The 10,952-nt window shown below is 38.8% G+C and overlaps 1 protein-coding gene across 3 annotated transcripts in view; it reads left to right on the top strand.

The window, feature by feature from the left end:
* The first annotated feature begins 6,463 nt into the window (after positions 1-6,463).
* The window catches only part of Sap30 (Sin3A associated protein 30), a 60,510-nt gene continuing 56,021 nt past the window's right edge, over positions 6,464-10,952 (top strand). For 2 of the 3 annotated variants that reach the window (XR_006848016.2, XR_009225236.1), the window contains exons 1-4: positions 6,464-7,137; positions 7,319-7,846; positions 9,537-9,662; positions 9,935-10,033. Coding sequence is in view for 1 of the 3 variants with exons in the window: in XM_046427528.2 (XP_046283484.1) it covers positions 7,093-7,137; positions 7,319-7,846; positions 9,537-9,662; positions 9,935-10,033 (798 nt within the window). In the remaining 2 variants the exon portion in view is untranslated. The remainder of the gene's footprint in view (positions 7,138-7,318; positions 7,847-9,536; positions 9,663-9,934; positions 10,034-10,952) is intronic. The other variant, XM_046427528.2, reaches the window with a different exon arrangement.

Genomic DNA, 10,952 nt, shown 5'->3' with positions numbered 1-10,952 from the left:
CAAGGGTAATTATGTGGATTTAGAAAGAGTATTACCTGTTTAAAACAGCAATAATAACTGTATAATGTGGAAGTAGAATATATGACAACAATAGCAAAAAAGATGAGAAGGATAAGTGGAGTTGTTGTAAAGGTCTTTTATAGTTCATAAAGTGGTAAAAATAGCAATTTGTATTAAACTGTATTGAGCCAAGCATGCTATATCCTGTTTAAGGTGCTAATATACATACATATAAATAAATACATATGTGTAAAAATTTATCCTCTTGCACATAAGATGCCATGTCTTAATCTATACTAAAAGTCAATGGCTAATGATTACTAAGCATGTGAAATATGTTTAATATTGTTAGTCATTAGGGAAATGCAAACTAAAATCACAGTAGACACCCCCACTTTTCACTAGGATGACTACAATCAAAAGATGGTAGAAGTGTGGTAAAGATGTGGAAAAATTGAGACCTTCATATATCACTGATGGGAATGGAAATGCTATAGTCATATGGAAAACAGTTTGGCAGTTTCTCAAAATTTAAACACTCCTAGGCATCTACCCAAGAGAAATGAAAACCAATGTCTACAAAAACACTTTAATGCAAATGTTCATAGCAATCTTATTTGTAAAAGCCCTAAACTGGAAACAATCCAAATGCCCACTACTGGACAGTGAATAAACAAAAATATGGTGTATCCATGCATTGAAATACTATTCATCAATAAAAACAAACAACAATACAAGCTATAATATGAATAAACCTTAAAAACATTATACTAAGTGAAAGAAGTGAGACAAACATAACATTTCTGTAACAGGCAAATGTATAAAAGCAGAAAGCAGAAGATTGCCCCCGGGGCTGGAAATGGTAGCAGGAACTGGCTGAAGAAAGGCACAATGGAATGTCTTCAGGTGATAGAAATGTTCTAAAACTAGATTATGGTGATGGTTGCATAAGTTTACTAAAAATCATTGAACCATATACTTCAAATGGGTAAAATTTATTATATATATAAATTACACCCCAACAAAGCTATTTTTTTTAAAAAAGCCAATGACTTGTTAGAACATGACATTTGAAATAGTCAAGGACTGAATATTCTAAAAGACAATGTGAATCTCCCAGAGTTTCATGACATTTAGTGGACAAAAATCTAGCTATAGATGGCAGACCTTGTTTTCATACAATAGGAAAGTAATTCTTTTGTAAATAATTTTGAAAATAATTTTTTATCTACTTTTTTGTAGGTATTTTCAGTTAAGGTAAATTTGTTTTATATTTGTTGCTAGTGGTGCTATTAATAATTACCCAGAGGTAGATTGCCTTTAAATGTAAAGCGTATATTCAATTACACCAATCATCAAATAGAAACAATGCAAAAAGTGTTGGGTTTGCTGGAGCACCCCAACTAGCATTCAGTGCACACTAATTAAACACTATAAGCAAACCACACAATCCTAGGGCAACCACGAGCCCCAAAATACCTCCCATGCCACATGACTTCTCTTAGTAAAAGAGCAGATGTTGTCCTTGTCGGTGGTTCTCTCCAGCCGATGGCTGGACATCAGGGAATGGTAGAGTCAGTCTACAGATGGACAGCAAGGCGGCCAGTCTGACTGATGGCCTTGGAGCAAACCTCTTCATTGTGGCAGGATAGCAATTTAAATACAGTTCCAAGTTGGTGGTGTATGTTGGTTATTGGTTACACCCAGTGAAAATCAATGTCCATTGGTTATGTCCTGTGAGGTGATGTAATTGCAATTGGGCATGTTCTTTGAGCATGTCCATGGATCTATGCTCCCTATCAATTGTAACCATTCATTGATAAGCATGCCTATGGCTAGCGCCCCTTACAGCTCTTTATCAGTGGCAAGCAGACATGACTAAGCAGTTCAATGGCTGCTGTTCCTTATGGCCAGCAATTTAATGAGTCCCAGCATGTCTATGCAGATGCTTCTTACAATATTAGTACTATGTTGATCTTAGGTTAAACCAATGATAGTTTTTTTTTCTTAAGTTTGGTAATGACTTAAAATTGCAAATTCTAATGTAAATACACATAAATATAAAGGTAATATATTTACTTTGTCTTCTAATTTTGTTCCTGTGCTTAGTAGTTTGACTGTATTTAGAAATACATTTACAAACAATGTGAAATTTTCAGATGTACTTTTCAAATAATCCTAGAATTTTAATTAAGCTAAAATGTATTTATGCATACCTTAAATTTGGATTAATGGATAAATAAAAAGAAGAGCTTGGGCTGGGATTGTAGCTCAGTGATAGAGTGCTTGCCTGGCATGTGTGAAGCACTAGGTTTGATCCTTAGCACCACATAAAAATAAATAAAGATACTGTGTCCATCTACAACAACAAAAATTTTTTTTAAGTTTATTCTGTATCTAGTAGGATTAACTGAAATTTTAAAAGAGTAAAAATTAAAGAAGTGATCTTCATTGAAAACATTAACAATCATTCTAGGAATTTGTATAAGCAATTCTCTAGATAGCGATCCAGCTCTTGTACAGACACAGAAGAATTCTGTCTATTCAGTAATATTTAGGCCTATCTTATTCCCATATTTATTTGTTTGGGGGTTTGGGGTCCCAAAGATCTTAAAAATGGAGTAATTATAATCCTAGAACCTGAGACTGCTGAGTATGAGACCAAAACCAAATCTATTCTCAAAATTCAAAAATAGAAGCCAGTGAAAAAATTCCATCCAAATTTTAAATAATCTTAATGAGGACAAGATTTAAGCAAAAGAATCTATTTCTCAAGTCTTTCTCCTACACGAGGCCCTCAACATCCCAAGCTAAAAATTCTGGATTCATCTTCAGGGTCTAATGTAAGCTATTGTTTTCCACTGCCATTGCTGCTGCCTACCCTAAGTATCTTCTCACCATTACAGCCTTTCCAAACACTTAAACCTATGGGTCTCCAAGATGTTCCTATTATGTCAGCAAATAAGAAAAATACACTGAAAAGCATGCATGACAATTTATGACATGAAAGAGAAGCAACAGAGAAGATAGGCATAAAAGGACACAGGTTAAAAAAAAAAGTAACAGTGATAAGCAGTAAGGTCAAGAGTGGTAAACTGCACAAAATAACAAATATATGGAGAGAGACTAGATTTTATGAACTTTGTGGCTCAGGCCATTTAAATATATATAATGCCATTTATTTAACTGTGTTTTATATGATTTTAAGTATTGTAAAATTGTCAATCTTCAAAATAACACCAATGAGATATGTATACTATTATCTTTGTGGTATAGAAGTAACTGAAGCAAAGAGCAAGTAATTGCCTAAGCTCACAGTGTTAGTGTTCAACCAGGAAAACAAAAATCACTTCAGATATTTCAGAGAGAAATATTACTGAGAGAATCATTACAAAAGTATTAGGGTTGGAGGAGCAAAAAGGGAAGGTGCTTTAATCCAGAGGTAACTTTAATTATCGATATTTGTGTTGATACTAATATGGAACAAGAAAAGCTACCGTCCTATCATTAAAAGGACAAAAGGCAAATAGTGTTATAAAAAACCCACAACTGTGATGCTTCTGAGGCTATTGGAACTATCTCTGCTAGGTGTATTTCAGGAAGTCAGCAACCAGCCTTTACATTGCCCCTACCATTCCTGGATCCAGGATAGAAGAGAACAACACTCCTAAGGCTGCTGAAGTCAGAAGGGAAAAAATGTTTTCTGTCTTCCTCTTGCCTTTTAATCTTCCATTAGCAGAACTGAAATCAGTAGGCAAGTGAGTCTGGCAAATGCTTTTTAGGATGCCAGTACCCTGTGGTACACAAGAGAGAGTAAAAGAATGAAAATGGAACTGAGAAACAACTAACACAAATAACTGTCAAGTGACAGAGTTTAAATTTCAAGCAGTTGGCTCCTGAGTCCATGCTCTTAACTACAATAGTATGTTATGACACTATGACATGCTATAACAACAGGATTTCATACATTTTTAAATTTATAGCTGTTGACTAAGGCAGGTTGGCAACAAAGAAATTCTAAGGATTGAGTTCATTCTACAAATGTTAAGTGTCTACTTTGTGCCAGACATTGTTACAATGGATATAGGATGATGCACAAACAAAAAGAAACAAAAGTTAAAGTGCTCCTTTTTTCTTATTCTAGATTGAACAAAATTCCCTGGGAAGGATTCTAGGTAGCCTGCTTTGAATCATGTGACCACCTGTTGAACTAGCACTTTAGCTAAGGGGCAAGTAGTGGGGGAAATAACCAAGTGGAAAGGACCACTAGAAATCTGAGACAAGGATTTTAGTGCAGATAGTTTATCTAAGGGATGCAGGAAACATCAGTGGAAGGTGAAGAAGAAAGAAAAAGAAGGGAATGCAGTCATTGAAGGGTGAGGTATCAAGCAGCTACAATTGCTAAAGCCTGGAGCATAATCTCAGGGGAAAACTCTGGGAAATAGTGTAAAACTCAGACTTAGCTAGGATGTGTATGGGTGTGTGTTAGAACAAATTCTTTAGTGGGTGAAAGCTGCTAGGGTGGGAAGTTAATTCTAAGGCATTTTCAACTTGCGTTGACCACATGGACACAGCTGCCTTCCACAATTTAGGAGAAAGCCCTCAAGCAAAGAAATGAACATTGAAATAATAAAGGTCAGAGAGGCAGGGGCAGAGATCAGTCTGTCTGCCACTCTTGAGTTTTTCCATTGGGTAAATATTTCCTGTACCTAATGAACAAAGTTGTTAAGAATTTCAAGAGAAATAATACCTGTGAAGGAGCTTTATAAAGCAGAAAGTATAATATCAAAAATTATTGTTCAGAAGTTTCTTGAAAGGCAGGAATGTATATCATCATTATATATTTCATAGGGTCTAGTGCAGTGCTATGCATGTGTCAAAGTCACAAATATTTAAATATTTACTGGATGAATTTTTAATACCTGAACATATTTTGTAGGTTAACAGGTAAAATATTTTAGCCTGTAGTTAAAAATAATAACTCATTTCCTAATTTCTAAAATAATTTTTCATATCTTTGAGCAATTTAAAGTAACATGGACCTGTCTATTCGTTTGTCAAACATTCTTAAAATCTACATCATTGTAGAAAACTCTTAATTATCTATCCAATAACCATTCTCTTCTTCCTTAAAAAAAAAATACTCTAGCTGGGCATGATGGCCCACACCTCTGATCCTGGGGAGCTATGTTCAATCTCTTTTTGAAGATAATAACATTCTATCTCAATAGATAGCCAGAAGTAATTTTGCACCCAGTGCAAGCTCCAGCATTACCTGGGAACTACATCTACTTTTCTGTACACTTCACACTTTGATGATAATTAAATCATGGTAGAAATCATATCCTATACAAAATGTCAGATAATGGATAGCTTCAGAATGCTTATCTTTTAAAATGTATGTAGTACTAGTTGAATCAAGCAACATCTGTCAAGTCACTTGGATCTAGGGTTGGAATCCAATATACATGAAGGGTGATAACCCTAGTTATCACTCTGGGGTAAGACTCCAAGAAGCACAGCCCAAAATGGTTGGCTGAAAAATCCACAAGAACTATTGGTACCCGTTAGCACTTTAAAAAAGGAAATGAAGCCTCTCTCTATAGGAACGTAGCACCCAATTCTTCAAATTATTTCTATAATTTCTCAGATAAAGTGCATACCAAAAATCAAAGATAAAGGATGCAAAAAGAGTCAAGCATGAGTCAGACCAGCAGAAATGACAGACAAAAGAAAGAATAAACATAATTTTAAAAACCACTATTTTGCTATGTTCGTGGAAGAAAATCAAAAATTTTACCAGAGAACTGGGAACTATAAAAGGTGACTTAAGGTTTGAAAAAGAACAACGTAAGAATTATAAAAGCATATCTAAAGAAAGAATGCGTGCAGGTTAGAAGAATCCAAAATAAGAGGAGATACACATTTAAAAATTAAAATTACTGAAGATAGGGCAGAAGATACAAGGATACAGGGGGAGACCTGATGTGTATTGAATTGGAGCCCCAGAAATGGAACAGTTTAGATAAAGGCAGAAATGATATGTGAAAACATAATGGCCTAGAATTTCTGAAAATTGATTTAAAATATTAATTATAATTTAAGAAGCTCAGTAAAGTACAAGCAAGATTTTTTTAAATGCATTTTTATCATTGAACTGAAATGCACATACGAAATGGAAAGCTTTGGCTTTCAGTGTAGATAGCATTTTCAATAAATTTAAGTATTAAAAAAAACTCAAAAATCTACTGCCTGAAATGTACGTATTTTTGTTTAAACAGTGATACTGGTTAACAGTATCTGCTGATAATGACGCACAATAACTAGCAAAGGTGCAGGCTTTCATATTAGCCACTCCCATCCTGCCCCTCCCTCCACAAGCACAAGCACACTTGCACGCAGGCATACACCCGCACGCACGCACGTACGGGCGTGTGGACGACTCAGGAAATCGGATTTCTCTCCCGTTACGCTCGGTGGAACTGACGCTGGGAAGTTTCCGAGGAGCTGTCGGGCTGACTTGGTATTGGTTGGGGGGGGGGGGGAGTCTACGTTCCCCTTTAAGCGATGTTAACTGCGTCCTTCTCCAGATCCTTTTGAGGAGAGATTGAAAAGGTCGGAAGTGGAGACGAAAAATAGCCCTGCAATTGCGAACTCGTCAGTAGATGTTTGTGAGGACCTGGCATGGTCGACAAGACGGGAGGGCGTTTCCCCCCACACACTCCCCGCCGCGCTGTATTTATTTGGTGCTTCAGTGTTTGGTCAAGTTGAGGCAGAGCGCCTGGTCCCCCGAGTTCCTGACTCAGGTTTCCACAAAAGCGTGGTTGTACGAAACACCCCGAAACTTTTCCACACGCTCACTTGTCTCTCTCTCTCACACACACACACACACACACACACATACACACACAATTTGTGCTTCTCAGGAATCGGCCGACTGACTGAACACCAACTCTGCAAAAGAACAATAGCTGAACACATCCCACCTTCCCGGGAGAAACAGGAGGCAAGACACCCTAACACCGCACTCCCCTTTGCCGGGTGCTTAAAAACAAAAAAAGGCCGGCCAGTCGCCGCACGCTGCATGCCGGGATGAGTAGTTTCTCCAAGCAGCCAGGCGCCGGGTTCAGAACACAGGTCAGGTGGACTCTCCCCACGGAGGACTACCGTTCCCGTGGGGCCTCGCGGCAGAGTGGAGGAGGCGGGGTGGGAGGAGATGCGTCGTGCTTGCGCAAGTTCAGGGGCTGGAGGGAGGCGGGGGCGCCGCGGTCCAACTGCTGAAGTCTCCATGTGACAGTGAGCGGGGTTCCCTCTCCAGGCGCCACACGACTCTCGGTCCCAGCCACAAGCGCTGTCCACTGTTCATCGCCGACGGAGACAAGCAGGCCGGGGATACTTGGTGTTTGGCCGACGACCGCCGAACTTGGGGTGCAGAGTGCATTGCCGCCGCCGGGTAGGGCGCCTGAGGGACCTGGCCGGGAGAGGCGGAGCGGGGATTTCTGTCAGCGCCAGCGCCCTTGAGCACCTAGACATGAACGGCTTCACGCCTGAGGAGATGAGCCGCGGCGGGGACGCGGCTGCCGCCGTGGCTGCGGTGGTTGCGGCTGCAGCGGCCGCCGCCTCCGCCGGGAACGGGAACGCTGCAGGCGCCGGGGCTGAGGTACCCGGCGCCGGGGCGGTCTCAGCGGCTGGGCCCCCGGGGGCGGCCGGGCCGGGCCCCGGGCAGCTATGCTGTTTACGGGAGGACGGTGAGCGGTGCGGCCGAGCGGCTGGCAATGCCAGCTTCAGCAAGAGGATTCAGAAGAGCATCTCCCAGAAGAAGGTGAAGATCGAGCTGGATAAGAGTGTAAGTGACCTCGGCCCGCCCCGCGGAGTCCCGGCAGCTGTGCAGAGACGTGGGTTGTTGGCGGGGTTCACAGCTCCTGCAGACTGGCTGCAGTGCGGACTCGTGCGTTCTCCGTTAGGGAGTAAACAACAAAGTCGCTGCAACTCGGACCGCCAACCACAACGTATGCACACGCATGCAGTGGTTCCTGTCCTGCTAGTCCCCCACCCCGACTCCCGCTGCCCGCCTCTCCCGCGCACAGCCTTCCCTCTTCCTCCTTTTGCTGTGATCTGGAAACGAAACAAAGGGGACCGCCGCACCGAGGGCCCAGAGTAGTTTTCCTGTAGCCCGGCAGTCTTCTGGAATGGAGGCGCCTTTGTTTTGCTGCCCGAGCTGGCGATTGGCCCCAGGGAGTTGTAGCTCCCCTCGTCTGAGGAAAGTGGAGTCCTGCAGGACCCTACACCGCAGTCGAGGAAGATCTGTTCTTTTCGATGTTGGGTCTTTTCCGAACGCAGAGTGAGAGAGGAGCCAGCTTGTAAACGATGTTTGCGATGTCAGCTCTTAGGGCAGCTGCGCCCAACGTGGAGAGCACGTAAGCCTCTGCGGTTTTGCAGTCGGTTTGGCAGCCATCGGGATTTCTTTTTTCGTCCTTTTGCACGTCAGTTCTTTTGACCATCTATGAATTTTTTTAAATTTCTTTTTTTAGAAAGAACCATTGCTACCTTTCAGAGCTCTGACTTGTGTAAATAAATAACAAGATACAGAACATAGCACATGTCCTGTATGTTTTTAACTTGAACTTAGCTTAGAAGTAAATATAAATGCCTGTTAAATCAGCCCTTAACTGTATTTTTTTTAAAGGAGTTAACTTTCAGTAGTTGGAACCCAATATTTCATTGTCACTATACAACTCTCCAGAGTGTAAAGTTTTAGAAAAGTGTGTCACACCTTCTATCTATTGTAACAGTTCTTCAGTGGTGTTCATGAGAAACATTTCAAATGAACCTGAATTTAAAATAATTGCTTTAATCGGAAAAATGTATTCAGATAAATATATACATTTAATAGAAAGAAAAATTAGAAACTGAAGTTTAAATATAGATTGTAAATCATACATTACTAAAATATGCTTTTCTTTAACTACAGAAAATACTGTAGCCAAATTGTGAGCAATATCATCTTTCCTATTGTGAGGAAGAATCTAGCATGAACTAATTCAGGTCATTCTCACTGTTTCTCCTCAAAACCCAGAGGATAGGAATTTATTATTCTCTATCTCTGCCTCCCTACCTTCCTCAATTGGTACCACCCCCTGCCTCCAACTGGCACCCCACCTGTCCAACCAATACCCTTTCCTCTTAACAGTATTGCCAGGCATCTTGTGTTTTAACAAGATAAAGAATTTAAGAGTAGGAAGAGTGCTGGGGTTGTGGCTCAGTGGCAGAGCATTCACCTAGCACGTGGGAGGTCCTGGGTTCGATCCTCAGCACCACATAAAAGTAAATAAATAAAATAAAGCTATTGTGTCCAACTACAACTAAAAAATTTTAAAAAAATTGAAAAGAGTAGAAAGAAACATGCCATTGTATTAACAATGGCTTGTTTTTGACTTTTTTATTTGTAATAATTCATTGTGGCCTATGCATTTTACTAAAATATAGATGCATTTTTACTCTAATCATAAGCAGTCTGTGAAACTTTTCTATTTCAGGCAAGGCATCTTTACATTTGTGATTATCATAAAAACTTAATTCAGAGTGTCCGAAACAGAAGAAAGAGAAAAGGGAGTGATGATGATGGAGGTGATTCACCTGTTCAAGACATTGATACTCCAGAGGTAGAAGAAAACTTTCGTATGTTAAATATAAACCATAAGTATTCTATTCCAAAGCTTTTCTAGAAAGAGATAAACAATTTTTTAATGTTTAAAGCAAAGTTTAATATAGCCAGTTAACACTCTCCATGTACACAATTTGAATGTTTACATCTGAATTGACAGTTTTTATAGCTCTGTAACAATCAAATTGAATTTTTATTGTTATTATGCATATCAATGATAAATTTTCAAAAAAATTTCTGAACTAATTAATGTATGTTACTTTTTTCTAGGTTGACTTATACCAATTACAAGTAAATACACTTAGGCGATACAAAAGACACTTCAAGCTACCAACCAGACCAGGACTTAATAAAGCTCAACTTGTTGAGGTATATATGAGTTTTGAACTATATAAACTTCAAATGAGCCTGTATACATAAACAAGAGGTGATGAAACAAATACTGCTAACAAAATTATTAATGTAGTATATGTAACTGTACATTTTGGTTAGAAAGATCAAAGTTATTAAGAAATCTATTGTAGAAAAATCTAGATGCCTAGAAACATTTGCTACTTAGGAAATTTCTATATGTAATGACTACTTAGTGGATTATATACAGATTGTGTACAGCGTCTTCATATAAAGGCTCTCACAATATCGAATGAAAAATTTTTTTCCTCATTCTAGAAATATTAGTTTTAAAATTCCATTTAATCAGTTAATGTTTATTGAACACCTAATTGAGGCATAATAAACAAATATGCCATTATTTTTTTTTAGAATTTATTTTTTGAAGTTTCTGATGGAAGAGTCTACAAATGAGTCTTTAAGAGATGTTTCCATAACTTGCTGATTTCACTATTCAGAATTTGTCCTTGTTTGTTTGACTATTAACATCTATGTTTTCTTCACATAAAGAGAGGCAAAAACTTATCCAAGCTTTTACTTATAGTTTGCTTTTATATAGGATTTCTGGTACTCTCATTAGTTTTGAAAAGTTCACTGATCATATGAACCAGAACCAAAAAATCTGAATATTTTTAAGATACATGTAGACTTATATATTTACACTTTAAACATTTAAAATAGTTTTTTTCACTTACTAGACAGAATAGACATAAATACATGAATCAGTTTTCTCATGTTCTGTAGCTTGAATTTAGTAGTTATTTCAAAATTTTCTAAAATGTGCATATTAGCTGGGTGTGATGGCTCACTCCTGTAATCCCCGCTACTTGGGAGATTGAGGCAAGAGGATTGTAAATTCCAGGCCAGCCTGGACAACTTAATGAAGTGGACCTTGTCT

This window comes from Marmota monax, unplaced genomic scaffold, assembly GCF_021218885.2.
Source record: "Marmota monax isolate L192 unplaced genomic scaffold, Marmota_monax_Labrador192_F-V1.1 WCK01_AAM20220418_F8-fsc00159, whole genome shotgun sequence".
NCBI lineage: Eukaryota > Metazoa > Chordata > Mammalia > Rodentia > Sciuridae > Marmota > Marmota monax.
The sequence above is the reverse complement of the archived record's forward strand: the minus strand, read 5'-3'. Positions and strand labels throughout refer to the sequence as shown.